General features: G+C 53.7%; 1 protein-coding gene and 2 non-coding genes across 5 annotated transcripts in view; 1 reads left to right on the top strand and 2 right to left on the bottom strand.

Annotated features, from left to right (window-relative positions):
• LOC122378594 (protein nervous wreck-like) overlaps positions 1–17642 on the top strand; it is a 57117-nt gene that overhangs the window by 27919 nt on the left and 11556 nt on the right. For 2 of the 3 annotated variants that reach the window (XM_043359832.1, XM_043359830.1), the window contains exons 8-20: positions 158–286; positions 1130–1252; positions 3478–3597; positions 5410–5562; positions 5974–6051; positions 8943–8994; positions 9679–9776; positions 10405–10555; positions 10979–11271; positions 13572–13706; positions 14176–14332; positions 15420–15634; positions 16811–16961. In XM_043359832.1, the coding sequence (XP_043215767.1) occupies positions 158–286; positions 1130–1252; positions 3478–3597; positions 5410–5562; positions 5974–6051; positions 8943–8994; positions 9679–9776; positions 10405–10555; positions 10979–11271; positions 13572–13706; positions 14176–14332; positions 15420–15634; positions 16811–16961 (1855 nt within the window). The remainder of the gene's footprint in view (positions 1–157; positions 287–1129; positions 1253–3477; positions 3598–5409; positions 5563–5973; positions 6052–8942; positions 8995–9678; positions 9777–10404; positions 10556–10978; positions 11272–13571; positions 13707–14175; positions 14333–15419; positions 15635–16810; positions 16962–17642) is intronic. The other variant, XM_043359831.1, reaches the window with a different exon arrangement.
• Positions 10653–10724, bottom strand: Trnap-cgg. Its single transcript has one exon. It is a non-coding gene; the product is annotated as a tRNA-Pro (tRNA).
• On the bottom strand, positions 11407–11478 carry Trnap-agg. The gene has a single exon. It is a non-coding gene; the product is annotated as a tRNA-Pro (tRNA).

The following is a 17642-nucleotide window of genomic DNA, read 5'->3' as shown; positions in this document are numbered from 1 at the left end:
TTTGATCGCATGGATTTCGCGTTAGCCTCCTGAAGTTCCTTCGTGTTTTATGTTAGTTATCGTTATATACGCCTGCTGAATGCTGATGACGTCTCGTTTTGTCACCTGACGTTATTTGTACGTTTTTCTAATGTTTTCTATGTTCGTTTGCCACCAGCTGTCGGCCAAGAAGGACCAGGTGGAGGAGAAATCGACCTCTGCGCGGAACGAGTACCTGCTGCAGATCGCGTCGGCCAGCGCGCACCAGAAGCGGTACCACCACACCGACCTGCAGCACCTGCTCAGGGTCAGTCCGACAGACAACTGTATCTTACTGTATCGGCAGTTTTTCTTTTTACTGTAACGGTAGTTTGTTATTTGCCGGGAAACTGCTGACTTAAAGTGCCAATATTTCTCGAGCAAGTAACCACAATCTTTCTCTGATACGTGTTTTTTTTCTGAGTCCTCAGTGCGAGGCACACTGCATCACAGTGTGAGCTTGCCATTTCTTCTACTGCTGACACTAACTTTGTCCTCGTATCGCTGAGACAAATTCGAAGAAAGGAAGTGTGGACGTGTGATGGTCACTTGTGTGTTTCCGCCTCGCCTGGTCTCCACTCATCCGTACTTAACTATGACATGTAATACAGCTGCGGTAGCCTCGTGTGCAGTTTGTGCCGCGGCAGCTGAGCCCCGGTCTTCAGAGTTCAGAGGCTTTGCGTGTATCCGCTAGTGGCAGGCTTCTCTTCGGTTCCCCGTCTCCGGTATTTGTGGAGTGTTAACACGACTCACCAGCTGCGTGGCAAAATATGTCCTGCCTAGTCTGACGCTCAGCGTGAATCCGTGCTGCAGTTTCCAAAAACGGGGACTCACACTCGGGAAGGAATTGCATCGAGTGATAACACATGCTCCCAGTTTTACACGAAGCTGCGTTTTAATTATAACTTGGGATGTTAAGAAGTTTTGTGTACGGATTAGATTAAACAAAGCATTGTGCCTGTTCTCCTTACTTGTGTTCATCAGTCTTGTGATTGACGACCGGCGCTCGACGAATATGCTGCCCGTTCACTCTGCTATGCATTTCAGTCAAATGCTCCCTCCGTGCTGCTCTGTCTAACCCTAACACGCTACTCCCTTCTGTCTGCGTCAGACGATGGAGGGCGACACATACGAGAAGATCGGCGAGTACCTGACCCTGATCGGCCGGACCGAGCTGCTGACCTGCAGCGCCGAGCAGGCCTCCTTCACCAAAGTCCGCGACCAGGCGCAGGCGGTAAGTGTTAAGAGAGCCGAGCCTCACCAAAGTGCGCGACCAGGCACAGGCAGTACGTATTAGAACCGATCAGGCCTCCTTCATCGAAGTCCGCGACCAGGCGCAGGCGGTAAGTGTAAGAGAGAGCCTCACCTGACCAAAGTCTGTGAACGGGCGCGGGCGGTATATACGTATTAGAACCGAGCAGGCCTCCTTCACCAAAGTCCGCGACCAGGCACAGGCGGAAGAAAACCTCACCAAAGTACGCGACCGTGCGCAGGCGGCATGTAAATACCAGCACGGGCATCGGGTATCAATGACTGTGGTACGGGCACGCTGGAATATAACCACATTCATATTCTTTTCTGGTTGGAAGGGTCTGATCAAGTGCAGGGGTCACGTATGCTAGGGTTAAGAGGGTAGGCGGAACTGCAGGAAGGGGAGAAGGAAGGCAGGCGTGGGGCTGATCTCTATTAACCTTCGGATTAACCCTTAACGTGTTTTTGTTGCTGGTCGCGTGGCAAATATGACTAGCAATGCCAGACCCTGCTAATACAGGCGAGGCTAGTTAGTCATACAGGCATGTGAAGTGGGGGAAAGGAACGGCGTACCACATCGGACAGGCCCATGGCATTAGAGGTTGTCACTGAGGCCAGCGTTGAGCAGAGCTGAAATACCATGAGACGGCCGGAGAGAAATGATGTGACCTACATTATGCATTAGCGAGTGATATTTTGTGGCTGGAAGGGCTGGGCAGCGACAGGTCTTATCTTCGCATCGCTACGCTCCGTTGTGTGGGATGTTCCCATTGATTACGAAATGTGAAAAACAAATGACATTTGACAGCCGTAAAAAAACGAGTTCGGAACATCGATTGACTTAAAAGCTTCTTTTCCATCGGTGATTCACGTCCCATTTATTATTTATCTCATTTATCTCAGCGATTTATTATTTTCTTTAACACACATGAGGCACTGAAGATCCGGCCTAGCTGCGAGCTGCGATAACTTTTAGCAGCATCCCGGATCCATGCACTGACACATTATACCTCTCGGGACCGTTTTAGAGCATGCTGGGATGACTCCTGCTCTGGCCATTATCGCAGAGCGACTGTGTGGGCGTGCCGGCGGACTCGGTTCCATTGCCCGCCCTGCCTAATATCCTGCCGGGCGGACGGTGACTGATATCTGTGGCAGCGTTCGGAGAAGGCAGCTCTTGAGACGTCTGTGCCTCAGTATTCAGCCGGCATTGTCCTGTCGAGTCGGCCGGGACGGCTGCTGGTTTATTTACCACTCGGTCGATCTGAGTGTTGGCGCTGTTACCACCGTCTATGAGACGGCCGGAGAGGGCGGACTCCGAGTGTCCCACCGTCGTTTGGTGGGACACTCGGTTGCTCAGTGTCGGCGGTGTACCGACTCGACTACTAACAGGGTCCCCGTGCTCCGACAAAATGTTGAGCCACTCGCCTTCAGTCGACTGCACGCCTCAAATGGGCTCCCGGAGGACCATGCTCACGGCGCCACTCGCCGGAGCTGAATACCGACTCAGCCATTGTGACCCAGTGTTGCGGCCAAGTGGAGGGCCTGTATGAACGCCCGTTAACCTTTTCGGCCGACTGAGGGGCGGATCTGCAGCGTGGCTCTGGACTCTAAAACAGGCCGGGTCGCCCCGCATCAGTGACTCGCTCGGCAAACAGCGCAGCAAACCGACTGCTGACCAACTTGAGCGGCCGTCGTGGGGTGATGACCTTGTTTGAGTGGCGCTCTGGGGGATACGGGCGGTCTAGTTCCCTTCACGGATTGGGACTGCATATGTCAGAGGCTTGCGGACGGCATCGGGTTATTACGAGTCCGATCGTGGTTCACGTTCTACTGGGATTGGAATTTCGACCACATCTCGCGTTGCGCGGAGGGAATTAGGATAGATTGAATGTCAATATGACTTATTGGGGTCGGTGACCTTTACCAGGAATGCTATCGGGGACGTAACCCCTCCCAAAATGGAACCGCCATGCCAAAGAGCCATTGAATGTCTGCATGATATGAAAAGCACTGATGCTTTTACACATAACGATAAGGCTAGAATAAATGCCATATGTCATAGAAATGCTAGTAAAGTACGAGGAGAAGCTCAAAAAGCAGGACAACACTTCCACCTAACCATGTTTATGACGACTGCCACAAGTTCCAAACGCCGAATGCCTCACGATGATGCTGATTTACGTGCCATCCCCGCGTGTGTTTCAGATCACTCCTCAGTACAACATCGAGTGCTACCACCGTCTGTACCCGGTGCTGGCGCAGGACGTGCCCATCGAGTTCGAGCCCTGCGAGGGTGACTCGGTGAGTCCCCGGGACGGAACGCCGGTGAGTGAGGTGCGGCGCGGCGCGGCCGGCCGGCCGGCTCTGATCGTTTGCCCAACCTACCTATCTCTCTCCCTTTCTTTCTCACTCGCTCTCACACTGCTGCGGAAGGTCGGCGGTGAGATGGGGTGATACTCTCATGATGGCGGCGGCTCGGTGGCTCGCTGTATACTGTGAGTGGTGACACTGTGGGCCGCGGGAGGCTTCCAGGCCCTCTGCGATCCCTGTGACATCGCTCACAGTCACAGCGACTCCTCGGCCGTCGCTGTCTGTGGACCCCCGCCCTCCTCCGCCGACCTCACGTTTTCGCCTGCCCGGCGCGGCGGTGCGTCCGTTTTGGGTCGGCTCTGGGCCGTCCCCCTGTCTTTTTCTCTCTCTCGCGATCTGGCCTGCCGCTGCCCTCCACTCGACTGTCGCCACTGGCTCCGCTGCTGCCGCCCGCCCCTCACCGGGACAGGAGCTGTATGTATATCTCAACACGGCAGACAATGCCACAGATAATCAGCATGAATTGCATGACTGCATGATAAAATGTGAAATAACTCACCCATACTGCATTCTATTCTAAGTTAGTTGAAAAAGTCGCTAAGTGAATGCCAGAGCCATCTAGCTCACTGCGATGCACATGTTCCAAGAGTGTTTCAATGCTCGATAAACATCAGAGATGGTGGACAAATTGCAACGAAATGTAGCTGCACTGTCTGACGTCGTACACGCATATACTCATACAGAGCACCACTATCATCAGCATGCGCCGAAATATGCCCTGTCTAAACTGTACCGTGAAGCGGATTGCTTGAGACTAATTTTACAATTCATCCACCGTAAAAAAAAAAAAATTGCCGTCGTGAATGAAGACAGCCTGGATAACCTCAAATTGCTCTCGAACTCCGTTGAAATTAAGCTGGACCAAAAATGCATCACCCTTGAATAAAAGAAAACGTAATAATGACAGGAAGCTCACGGATATTCACAATACATATCGACATTTCTCAATTTGGAGCCAAACAATCGTAAACGTATTCGCTATTTGCTGCAACCTTTTCTTGCTGGCTCTTCTTGCAGTTTTCACTTTCTTCTCTGTCATTTCGCGCCTCCCACACCCATAGTTTTCCAGTGGAGCGCGTACAGTGTCCCCAAATAGTCGTTTGGTGTCTCCAGCTCGTTATGTTAGTCTCGATGTGTGTGTTTGTGTCGTTGGAGTTCGTAGGGCGTAACTGAGTTGTGAGTCGGGATGCTGCTGTAGTTGATGTTTGGTGTTAGTGTTAGCGATGGGTAACTATATAGAGCTTAGAGAGCTTAGAGAGCTTAGAGATAGCTTAGTCTCGATCTCGGAAGAGGGTATATTTTAATGTTACTGATAAAGCTATAATTTTGTTGTCCCGTACATATTTTACCAATTTATTTTAGACTTGTAACTTTGGGTGTGCGAAATACTCGAGGGACGGCTTTACCGACTGTAAATGCCTACGACTTTTGCTTGTATCACTGGCAAATGCCATGGCTTCGGCCGAAACTTAAGATTACGCATCCCAGACGTACCCAACCCGAGCAGAGTTGACAAATAATGACACGATTGGAATTCTGGCCAAAGCAGCGCTGATAATATAAAACAACGGAGACAACCTGATACAAAGGAAACAACCGTACCTGAGTGACCACTGGCCAGGAGTGACCCGTTCTGACCCGACCAGTTCCCACCCTAGTTGCTCGATTCTGGGTTGTTCCTGGGTTGACCGCACCAACCCAGGAATAAGTCGAACTGACCTGACCCGTACTCTGACCATCGCGTCGGCCCCGCGCCCCCGTCCTCAGGTGGACCGTGTTCGGATGGACCACAACTGTACCGGCTGGCTGGAGGAGGAGGCCATCAAGTGGACCTCGCGGCTCGCCAAGGAGACCCGCTCGCTGCGGGAGAGCCAGAAGCGGCTCCAGCAGCTCATCAGCCTCAAGGAGCGTGGTGAAAAGGTCAGAGACACATTCAGGGCCGTATAAATAGTAAATGGCAACAGGCTGGGCTCATGGAGACGGCGGCAGGGAGCCTTTTTATGGAACTCACTTATTCATTCATATATTTATTTTAAAACTAGTGGCAATGCTGTTGAAATTTGAAAAGTGTATGTCTGTCATGATAATTTGGAACGTTGTATGCGTGAATGCATAAACTCCATCTATTCGCATAACATTTTGTTTGTTGTTTTGCATTTTGTTTGCTATGAAACTGAAGTCAGACAGCCGGTGGGCGGTGACATGAAGTAGGCCGCCAGTTTGGCACTGGTGTCTGACATAGCCTGTAGCCTGAGTCTGTGCCCGGTGGCTGATCTTTGTATTCGTTCAGCCCCAGACACCAAAGTGACATCGCTGTCCCCTCGCCCACAGTCTGACCCGGCCGACCCGTCGGGGATGGACATCGACCTACGAATTGACGAGATGAAGAACAGCATACGGTGGTCAGAGGTGGGTCCGGGTGAGGGGTGCCCTCCGCTACCTGCGACAGGTGCTGGGAGGGTTTCAGGGCGGGGAGCCGGGCGAAGAGTTGGGCTGCCAGTGTTGAAGGTGATTACAGGTCTCGCGGGTTTTAGCGGTAGGTTTTGCATCTTGAAAATTTAGTGTACTTCAGGCTATATCTTCGTCGTCTTAAGCTTTAAAGTGTTTAAGATGCGATCGACTTGTTGGGTAACAAGCCGGCCAAGATCGTGTAAAATGGCTTCATCGTAGATCGATTAGTTTCTGAGATATAACCGGACATGTAAAAGTGCAAAACCTACCGCTTAATTTATACAATTACACGAGAGAGGTACAATGAGATTGGCCCAGAATAGCGCTGACTGGCGGATGAGAGGAAAGGGAAGTTTGGCGGCAAGCTTACTTGAAGACCGGTGTGCCGTAGCAAAAACACCAAATTTGACGCCACAGTGCTTCCAGCAATGCCACTTCAGATCGATGACATGGAAGTCGACTTGATTCACGCCCATTGGTTCTTTTTGATGGAAACAAATGACTTATTTTACGAACAGGCATTCATTTTCCGAATCGACGAGATTCGGAAAATGAATCAATCGGCTGTCCTAAATCACTTCCAACATAAAAAACTGTCGGTGTGGCATGGACGAACTGCTATATATCATCGATACCCCTCTGAATTGGGCAGACTCGTTGAAATTCGACACAGTTCTGCTGTCGCTCTCCACAATCACAACTACCCCGATTTCGACGGTCGTAAATCGAATTTCCCCGAGTAGCATCCGTCTCCGAGGATCCTCGTCCGCCGTCGCCGCCGCCGCCGACGACGACGACGAACAGTTTAAATCCGCTTTTCCGTCGCACAGACTGTGCTGAGGAGCCGACGGAAAAATCTGTCGCTGACAGTCAGACGAACGGACAGACAATTTCTCAAAATTGGCCTCAACGGCCCGCCGAGGTGAAAAGGAAGAAAGGGAAGACGTCTTCCTGAAAGACGAAAACAATGTCACAGATCCATTAATCACGTGTTCAGTATACTAACCACTCCCCTAACACGCCCGTCTTCATAACCCGTCGTTGTTTCTGCGCCCATTTCGTGTTCTCCGTCTGCCGCCGGCGGCGTGGACCGTTCCGGCGCCCGGCGGCGGTGCGTCTCGCCGCCTCATCCTGCGCCCGGGGGGCCAGTCCGTGCTGCGGGCGGTGGCCATCTCTCTGATCCCACGGCTGACGGCTTCATCTACCGACCATCGGTCAGTAGCCGGACGCTTCAGAGTCGTGGGAACGGCACTCTTGGACCGCTGCAGAGTCGATCAGCCTAACGACTCGGGTGTGAACAGCCAACCGGCCGAGAGTCGCATCCATATGCATGTGCTGGGGACGGGTTGTGAGGAAGGGTGCGTGGATATTGCCGGCGGGTGTCGCCTGGTAGTGGTTGTGTCTGACTGGCTTGAATGATGCAGTGAAATTGGTCTGACTGGTCCTGTCACGACATCATTGAGTAGGCAGACGACGGGTCTGGTGAATTTAGACTCACTGGCTGGTTTTGTCACGACTTCATTGGGCATCCAGTCCACGAGGCGCCCCGTGATTTCCAGCGTCCATAAATAAAGCGCCTCCGGCAGCTGTCGTTTCCACAATTCATCGATTGACGTTCACGGCACATACATTCTATCCTTTAACGACACGTCAAGCTTCAAACCAAATATCCCCATCCGCTCTGACAAGTCTGTGTCACCGCAATCCCTTCAGCAGTCCTGCGAAATCCGCGGACGTGTCCACCGGGGGCTGTGGGCGTACTTACAACGGCGTCCACACGGCAGTTAAGGACAGTCTGGGGAAATAAATCGTCGGCCCTCACAGACGGCCAGAGCTGCTGCCGCTAGGATGGCCACCGCTGACAGTCCGCAGAGCCGGGTGGGTCGCGTCCGGCATCTGTCGACGAGCCGACGGAGCTCTCCTGAGACGGGCAGTGACGAAGTTATGTGATAAAGGATAGACCGACGTAACTGAGAGGACGGAACTACGTAGCCGAGAGGACGACTGGAGGAGCTGAGAGGACGGGGCTAATGAGTTCTGGAAGAGGACGGAATGACGCAGCCTTGAGAGAGGATTGACCAACAAATTTTAGGAGACGGACCAGAGGAATTCTGCTGGACTGGCCGACGATTCTCTGTGTTAAGAGGACTGACAGGGGTCAGAGGACGGGACGAAAGTGCTCTGCAGAGGATCAGCCGAGCTACGGAAGTCTGTTGGCCGAACTAATGGATCCTACTGGACCAGACCAGTCCGCTGTCGCGCCAAAGACCGCCGATGGTCGGATCGCGTTTGTCCACGGCAGCTGTGGGGTCTTATTGGGGATTCTGTCCACTGACACGACGCCCATTGTATGGACGGGATAAGTCCATGGCAGGATTGGTGGAAGGAGGGCTCACTGCGACCGGATCAAACGGAATGGTCGATGGGGATTGGACTATTGGTTACGGCGTCTTTCGTCTGTCTGGGTGGCTTTATATAGCTTTTATTTGTTTATTTTAACGTGCTATTTCGAGACATACCGCCACAAGTCCACATAGTAATTAATCTCTTTTCTCAGAGGATTCCTTTCTAGTATCTCTTAGCAGAAAGGATAGCTATTATTATTCCAAAAATAGCTTATACACTATGTCCCTTTATCAGTTGTCTTGCTCTTCCTCCGCAATACATCATCAGCATCTAACCCGTTCATGTTGTCCGTTTCAGACTGCGATGGTCAAGTGTCAGGCGCGAATACAATGTCCATCAGCAACTAACCCGCTTATTTGGTCCGTTTCAGACTGCGATGGTCAAGTGTCAGGCGCGAATACAGTGTCCATCAGCAACTAACCCGTTCATTTGGTCCGTTTCAGACTGCGATGGTCAAGTGTCAGGCGCGAATACAATGTCTGAGGGATGGCGGAGGTGAGTTATCTTACCACTCCTGTGAGGTGTGTGTTACCTTTCCACCCCTGTGAGCTGTATGTGAGTCTCCGTGCCTGTTAGTTACCGCATTCCTCACTTCCGCGCAACTCTCGGACACCACAGCCTCCCCGTTCGATAGCACATAGATCGCTCACACCGGCGCGCGATGCATTTATTCATCATCGGCCTGGCGATCAGTCACGGGCCGACGGTACCCATCTGTCGGAGGGCGTTTTATCCGACCCGGGCGCCTCCCCGGCCGACCGGCTCGGTGGGACGGCTCGGTGGGACGGGGGGGGGGGGGGTGTTTACCGACAGCCGCCGCGGCCGACTTCGATTGGCGTCACGTGGGACCTCCGTGTGAGGGTCCAGTCCGTTTGATATTGAACCCGGGGGTTTGTTAGAGATGGCGGCTGGAAAGGGTGATACGGGGTGTGGATACGAGCACTGCAACAACGGAATGTATCTTCGAGGTCCAGCCATTTTCTACTCCTGTTTCTGATTGGATTAGATATGTATTTCTCTCTCAGTTCTGTTTACTCGTAGTCATGTTCATACACGGCAGTCAGATTGCTAGACGCCGTTGTCAATAGTGTTTTACTTGTGTGGGATCGCGCCTGTTTTGTGTTGTTGACCCGTGTCGGGCACCGATGACCGCCGTGCCCCGCTCCGGTCCGCCGCCAGTGAATGTGGACGAGTTTATGAACCAGTTTGACGTGGACCAGCTGACTGTGGAGGGCTCCATGTGCCGCTCCGGCAGCCAGCTCAGCGTCAGAGAACAGGTGGGTAACTGGGGAGAACAGAACAACAGGGAACAGATGAATAACTGGGGCCAGTAGGGGCTCCATCTCCGGCAGCCAGCTCAGCGTCCGGGAACAGGTGAACAGACTCAGCGGGATGACCAGACTGTTAAAGAACACAGGAAGTACCTACTGTACACAGACCCCGAGAACATAAGGATAGGCTGAGTGAATAACTGAGATCAATAGGGAATTAAAGGAACGAACAGTTTACTGAACAGTCGGGGTGTGTTGCACGCGGGCAATATGAGATTGGAACACTATAGTTGAACAATGAACAGGTGGCAGATGTTGCAGGTGTTGGTGCACGTCCCATCAGGTGTTGAGCCTGGGTGAACGGGTGAACCGCCAACAGGTGTCGACCATTCAGTGTGTACAGGTGACCTGTGGTCGATACCAGGCTGGTGAGACAGGTGTCATATGCCAGGGGAGGTAACAGGTGCTGCGGACTGCGGTATCGGTTCAGCCGCTGTCAACACACCGCCACTCGGGTTTTTCCCAGTCATGCCAGAGCCAGAGGATCAGCATTGCTACTGACATGTTATCGATTAGCCCTTGTGTGCCCTGGGACATAAGACCCACCCTGACGTGACCCATCCGTTGCCGACAGTACCGCGATGACGACAGTGACCTGAACGACGCGTCGCCGATGCCGTCTCCGATGCCGGCCGGCAGCGCGTTCGGCCGGTTCGATTCGCAGGGCACCGCCGGTACCGACGGACAGGAGGACGACGAAGACGACTATCAGACCGACAAAGAGGGTGAGCAAAATCACTTGCTCATGAGTGGATGGACCTCTCAGTGTGTCGTGGCTTGAGTGGCTCGCGCAGTCGTTTGTGTTACCGGATGAAAACGAATGGGCTCGTCCGGGATTTGAACCCGGGACCTCTCGCACCCGAAGCGAGAATCATACCCCTAGACCAACGAGCCGATGAGGACTTGGGCGGCTAGTTAAAAAATACAATAAAGGCCGACCCATTCGTCTGATCTGCTGACGTCACGCTGGTGTCTTGTAAGAGGCATCAACTGAAATGTTTTCATGTCGTCCATTATCTAATATCGTCACATCTGCAACAGCCAGTACCATATTTCCCGTTTCCCTTTCACTATGAATAAGTCATGTAGGCTGGCCGTGCACGCAGTGTTGGGCGCCGTTTGACAGCCCCGTTGTCCTCTGTCTGCAGTGCTGGCGGCGCAGTCTCAAATGGCCCAGCTGACGGAGGGCTGGGGCGCCGCACCCGACTGGGGCCAGCTGCCCACCACGCCCGTGCCGCCGGCTCCCACTCTGCCGGGGGTGGAGACCAGTTGGCCGACGGATCCCGATTGGGGCCAGCCGGAGACGGGCGATGAGGCCGCGCCGCCGCCGCCGGCCGAGTCGTCCGACTTGCAGGGCCAGCTGAACGGCCATACAGAGACGGCCGACACCGGCGTGCCGCCCGCCGTCGGCTCGCGCTGTATAGCGCTCTTCCATTACGAGGTAAACAAGATGCACTTTTCAACAAACTTAGAGAGTCTCTGAGTCTGGTCAGACTTCACAGCAAGCTTGCATTGGCCAGTGTAGATCAAAATGCTGAATTTGGCAGCAAAGGGTAGCAAACAGATAGAAAACGCAGGGCTCGTCCGGGATTTGAACCCGGGACCTCTCGCACCCTAAGCGAGAATCATACCCCTAGACCAACGAGCCACGAGCATACAGCGCGCCACTCCACAGTCTAAACTAGACGCCTGTAGGTGGAGCGCCGCTGGATGACGTCACTAGCTCCTCCCCTCCCGATAAGCTCCTTTCTATCGGCCGAATCCGGCCGCCCGTCCGCCGTGGCTGGCGCGGAGCCAAGACGGCCATATCAGCTGGGCGGCGGCCGCGCCTTGTCAATAACAGACCGGTCCAACTCCTACTGACAAGACAGAGAGCTAGCGACACCTCATTGCGAGTAGGCGGACAGGGTTTAAAATACTGACTTCACTGACCATTTATATTGGGTATTCTGCAGTCTTGGAAGCACTTCTTTCTCAGCACCAGAATATGCGTATCACTTCAAACACCATTCACTAACACACGCACACTCGCGTAGAAGCCCACACCCGCCCCGCGTCGTGTCTGTGGTGCTACTGAGCTGCGCCCCAGGGACGGTACGAGCAGGGTTACCAACGGGAATTTTTCTAAATCCCAAGATCGCCGCGCGAATTTCCCAAAATCGAGCTCCATATCCCAAGGTCGACAGGATCAAAGCCCAATGTGCATCCCAAGGTCTATAGAAACCAAATATAGAGCAAACAAAGTGTATTTGACGTATTTTCAAATCTTTGGTTGACTAAATAAATCAATATCGTTAACATATCTTGCATTCGGCACAGTTACACACGCAGGCATAGGTACAGAGACACAGCCGCAGTCGCTCCCTTGTACGTTCCCTCACAGACGACACTGAGTTCTGACTTCTGACCTTCTGAGCCTGCACCCTCCACTCTCCAGAAAGACGAGCCGAACTCGAGACGGGTCGAGGGCGTCGCCGCCGCCCGCCGGCCGCAATACGATACGAGTTGAAGCATGATCCGTCGCAGTGGCGGATCCAAGGGGGGCAAAATGGGCATTTGCCCCCCCCCCCCCCAACGGCATAATTTTAACATTACGCCTATGGACGATGCATGGAAAGAATCGATAAATTTTATGGTTTGCCCCCCCCCCCCCCAAAAAAAAAACTCTGAGCTGGATCCGCCTCCGATCCGTCGGGCGTCGGGCAATTCGCAAACAGGCGGCCAGGCCGGGTGTTAATCGACGCGGAAGCCACTGGGTATTTCGCTAACTGCCTCACTTGAGAGCTGAGACGGGAGAAACCAAGTGAAGACGCGTCAAATAAGGATAACTTATTGGTGCTTCGTTGGTTGCTTGGTAAGGTACAGTGAAACCAAACGAAAGAACGCTCGGTTGTGTTCGGCCAAAAAGGACGGTTTACAAAAAAAGAACAATTAAGTTGTGTTAGATGTGTTCCTGATTCTTTTGTTTGGTCTTTATTCATACTTTTCCTTGTTCCAATGATTAAAAAAATGTGTTAAAATTAGCGGGGGTCGTAAGCTCGGGACAAATCCCAAGGTTTGCTGTTGAATCCCAAGGTCCCAAGGTCGGGTTCAATATCCCAAGATCTTGGGACAAATCCCAAGCTTTGGTAACCCTGGGTACGAGTCACCGCCCGAGGCGAGACGACGGGTCATATTACAGACGCAGGGTGGCAGACATGGCGGTCATGTGATCCCTACGCGTCGTGGGAGCGTGAGATAGGCGGTCCGGGGGGGGGGGGGGGGATATTCGACACCAGCGAATGAAGTGGGATCGGACGTATGCAACAGGACACGGATTGACACGATACCTGCCGTCTTGTGTGGCTTTGGACTTGGACACATGACAGTCGACTTCACACAAGCTCGCAATGACTTGGCCATTTTGATACTTCCTACTTAGCTTACACACGTTCAAACACACTTCGGTTTTATCATCGCGCTGCCATTGTGTATTGAATCTTTTAGATGCCGACCCTGTCATACCTATTACCTATGGCTATGCTCATTGCTCATTGCTTATCATTGCTCATTGCTTATGCTCGTGATTTGAAGGCATAGAACCTGGCAATGCGAGCCTAACTCGCCCGATCACCAAATCCTTTCACTGTTATTTATGTGTGACCGACCTCCGTTATTTCCTCAAGTATCTGTCTGTTTTATCGGTATCCACCTCTGCACAGGACCGTAACACTAACAGCGCTGTGTCCTGCTCTTCCACAGGCCCAGAACCCTGACGAGCTGACGATTGTGGAGAACGAGCCGCTGGAGATCACAAGCGAGGGGGACGGCGACGGCTGGGTGCGCGCCAGAAACCAGAACGGAGACGAGGGACTCATCCCGCACAACTATGTCGAGGTCAGTGGACCGTGCAGTGTACACTGTGCATTGTGCAATCATGTGCGCGCGTTTTGTGTATTGTGGGCACTGTAGCCTGTAGTGCAGGTAGAATGAATAGTACTTTCCTTAGGCAGAAACACTCCAGTATAAGGGTCCATCTCACCCTAATGTCACCGTCAGTTTGACGATTGCCCAAAAAAAATACGATATACCGAAGCACTGCATTGAAACAGGAAGCGAATGTAATTAGATCGACCGAACGTCCTCTGCACTACTATGCAACGAACGTAATGGTTTGTATACGATGGTGAACTCCAGAGAACGCATTTCGGGAATGAGCTAATTAGCCGGACATGATTCGTTGTCAACAGCACTGTCAGCCGGTTGTAATGATGTTATTTTTCACCAACTCCCAAATGTCCCAAGTCACGCACTGCTCCTCCTCCCCCACACGCTGACTGACGAGCCCCCCCCCTCCCCCCGGCAGGTGGAGGCGGAAGGGGGCGTCAGTTTCAGCTCTGTCGACTACGGCACTGAGCTGGCCACCATCGAGGAGGGTCAGGAGGGTGCTCCGGAGGCGCCGCCGGTGCTGGTCGAGCCGCCTCAGTCGCTGCCGCTGGCGCCGGCTGACGGCCACGAGCCCGGTACGTCAGGTCAGGTCAGGTCAGCGTACGTCAGGTCCGGTCAGCGGTCAGCGTACGTCAGGTCAGGTCAGCGTACGTCAGGTCAGGTCAGGTCAGCGTACGTTAGGTCATCGATCAGCGTACGTCAGGTCAGGTCACCGGTCAGCGTACGTCAGGTCAGGTCATCGGTCAGCCGTGACTGTACCGCCGACGGGCGCCGCTCGCCGCTACACAGAGCCGGAATCGATGGCACGGGACGGTGTGGGGCGGGGAACGGTCCGCCGGGGTGGGCGTGGGACGGAGAAGACCGGTGGAATAGTCTGACGAGTGCTTCTTGCCGTTTTCCTACCTATCGCGCTGTCGATAAAGTCAGTCCAAAAGTCAAAGAGCTTGTCGTCAAGCATATCGTGAATTCAGTTTGAAACTTTTCGGGCTTGATGACCATTTGGTACAACATAACTTTTTGGATGTTTTTAGGCAGAATCCCCCATGAGAGCCTGTTTTCAAAATATCTCACTCATCGAAGCTGGTTATTTGTTTTGTTTCTTGCAACGGTTCTCTTTGCATTTGCCCGGCCGATCAGTTGTTGTCCAATACTGCGTCACGTCAGTTCTATAGTAATGCAGCTGTTGGCCAGATGCTTATCGAAATGCGATATTGCACTCGGGTATAAACGAATGCGTAATAGCCCAATCGTCTGAACTAATTAGCTGTACTTGGCGCTATTAGCGCAAACAGATAATGAAAACGGAAGGTGACTCATGGGACGCAGCCTCAAGTGGTCTGAATAAATTCCATGAACTCCAGCAGACCTGTCGGGTTATTCTGTGCACATTCAACATGTTTCTGCATGAAATCTTCTCGTAAATTGCAAAATATATTTGGTTCGATACTAATTTCATATATATCGATGGATCCGCCGCGATGTCCGTTTAACTAAGTAAAAGTCGACTGTTGTGTGTCTAACTGCATTACATATCCCTCCGTTCACATCTATCTCCCTCCGTCCTGCAGGTGCCCACTACTGCCGGGCGCTGTACGACTACGAGGCTACATGTTACGAGGCTACTATCACTCCGTTCACCATCTATCTCCCTCCGTCCTGCAGGTGCCCACTACTGCCGGGCGCTGTACGACTACGAGGCTACGTGTCCCGAGGAGCTCACGCTCATCGAGGACCAGATAATCCGCGTGCTGCGCACCGTCGGCCATGACGGCGTCGACGACGGCTGGTGGGAGGGCGAGCTGGAGGGGCGCACCGGTCTGTTCCCCTCGCTGGTGGTCGAGGACTGCCACGCCAACGGTGACCCGCTCACACCGGAGGTCAGTTGGAGGGACTCGTAACTCGCCGCGTGCTCACGCGTGCTCAGGGACTTTGATGGGCCACACGTGGCATGCGGGCCGGGGTGGAAGGAGGAAGGGAGGGAGTGTGTGAAGTGAGGAGGTCGTGCTTCCGCTGAGCTCCGCCTCTCAATGGAAGGCATGCATCAAAACGTCATTTAAAGCAAACCCTGTGTCTGAAACATGCATTATTCGTTTAGCACGTTCCGTTTAGTCAGTTATTCCGTCCGCCTATCGCTTTACCTCATTCCTCGAATGTTCTCCCGCTATCTGAGCCGGGTTAACTGTAAGCTGGCGTGGCCACCGCCGAAATCCATGCTAGTTAATGAGCCTATTTGTTCTCGGCGGTACCACGCAGCCGTTACACGGGCCCGGTACGGCGCGCTGATTGTAATTCGGCCGGCGGTGAGGTGTTGCGCTGGTCGGTGAGCGATCACCGCCACCGTCCGGCGGCCCGCCCACGTGCCGTGCCGCCCTCCGAGCCCGCACCGCGCCGCGGCGGCATTACAAGTGTCGGCGGCGCTCCGGAGCGATGGCTCGGTGTCGGCTCCGGCGGCGGGCGGTGTGCTAACGACTGTGGGCCGGCGGGGTGTCTCGGCGGGGAGGAGGGGAGGACCGGCGGGGGAGGGAGGGAGGGAGATGAGGGGGCGGTCCGGCCGGCAGGGGCCGTCATCAGTCACCACGTTGGCTGTTTGTTTCGGCGGCAGACGCCGGTGTTTGCTGCCGACCGGACATACTCGTTCGGAACAAAGACTGAACGACGGTATCGGTCGGAGGTGGCTTGAGGGTGGATGTGTGTTATCCTCGCTGTGAACCGCATCCCAAACGTACTCCTAGACAGCCTGGAACGAATAAGCACCGTCGATGGTTCTTATCACCTTGATGACTTGTTAGGTGTCACCCAGCCTTTATTTCACTCAGCAAACCCAAAAATAGTACGTCAACGTGACCTTCCCTGACCTGTGCCGACCCGACCTGACCTGACCCGCTCGTGGTGCCTACAGAGCGAGACGTCCGGTCTGGGCGAGGCGCCGCCCGTGTTCACCCCTGACCTGACCTGACCCGCCCGTTATGTCGTCAGAGCGAGACGTCCGGTCTGGGCGAGGCGCCGCCCGTGTTCACCCCTGACCTGACCTGACCCGCCCGTTATGTCGTCAGAGCGAGACGTCCGGTCTGGGCGAGGCGCCGCCCGTGTTCACTCCTCCGGACGTACCGGCCAGCCTGCTGCCGCCCGAGATGGTCATAGTGACCCAGCCGACCCCGCAGCCGGGCGAGCAGGGCGACGGCGCCGCTGAACAGCAGGTCACAGGTCAGAGACGAGAGGGGTGGGTTAGGGGCACACAAATACTTATACACAGCAGGTCACAGGTCAGAGACGAGAGGGCAGGTTAGGGGCACACACATACTTATACACAGTAGCTGGTAGGGATGAGAGGGGCAGATCAGGGAAAAAGACGGAACACACAGCAGGTCACTGGTCAGAGACGAGAGGGGTGGGCCAGGGGTATTTATTTACATACATATACAGATACACAGCTGCTGCAGCAGGTCACAGGTCAGAGACGAGTGGAGCAGGTTAGGGGCACACACATACTTATACACAGTAGCTGGTAGGGATGAGAGGGGCAGATCAGGGAAAAAGACGGAACACACAGCAGGTCACTGGTCAGAGACGAGAGGGGTGGGCCAGGGGTATTTATTTACATACATATACAGATACACAGCTGCTGCAGCAGGTCACAGGTCAGAGACGAGTGGAGCAGGTTAGGGGCACACACATACTTATACACAGTAGCTGGTAGGGATGAGAGGGGCAGATCAGGGAAAAAGACGGAACACACAGCAGGTCACTGGTCAGAGACGAGAGGGGTGGGCCAGGGGTATTTATTTACATACATATACAGATACACAGCTGCTGCAGCAGGTCACAGGTCAGAGACGAGTGGAGCAGGTTAGGGGCACACACATACTTATACACAGTAGCTGGTAG

The sequence above is a fragment of the Amphibalanus amphitrite genome, unplaced genomic scaffold (assembly GCF_019059575.1).
Source record: "Amphibalanus amphitrite isolate SeventyFive unplaced genomic scaffold, NRLGWU_Aamphi_draft 000062F_arrow, whole genome shotgun sequence".
In the NCBI taxonomy this organism is placed as follows: domain Eukaryota; kingdom Metazoa; phylum Arthropoda; class Thecostraca; order Balanomorpha; family Balanidae; genus Amphibalanus; species Amphibalanus amphitrite.
This window is presented reverse-complemented; position numbering and strand designations above follow the sequence as displayed.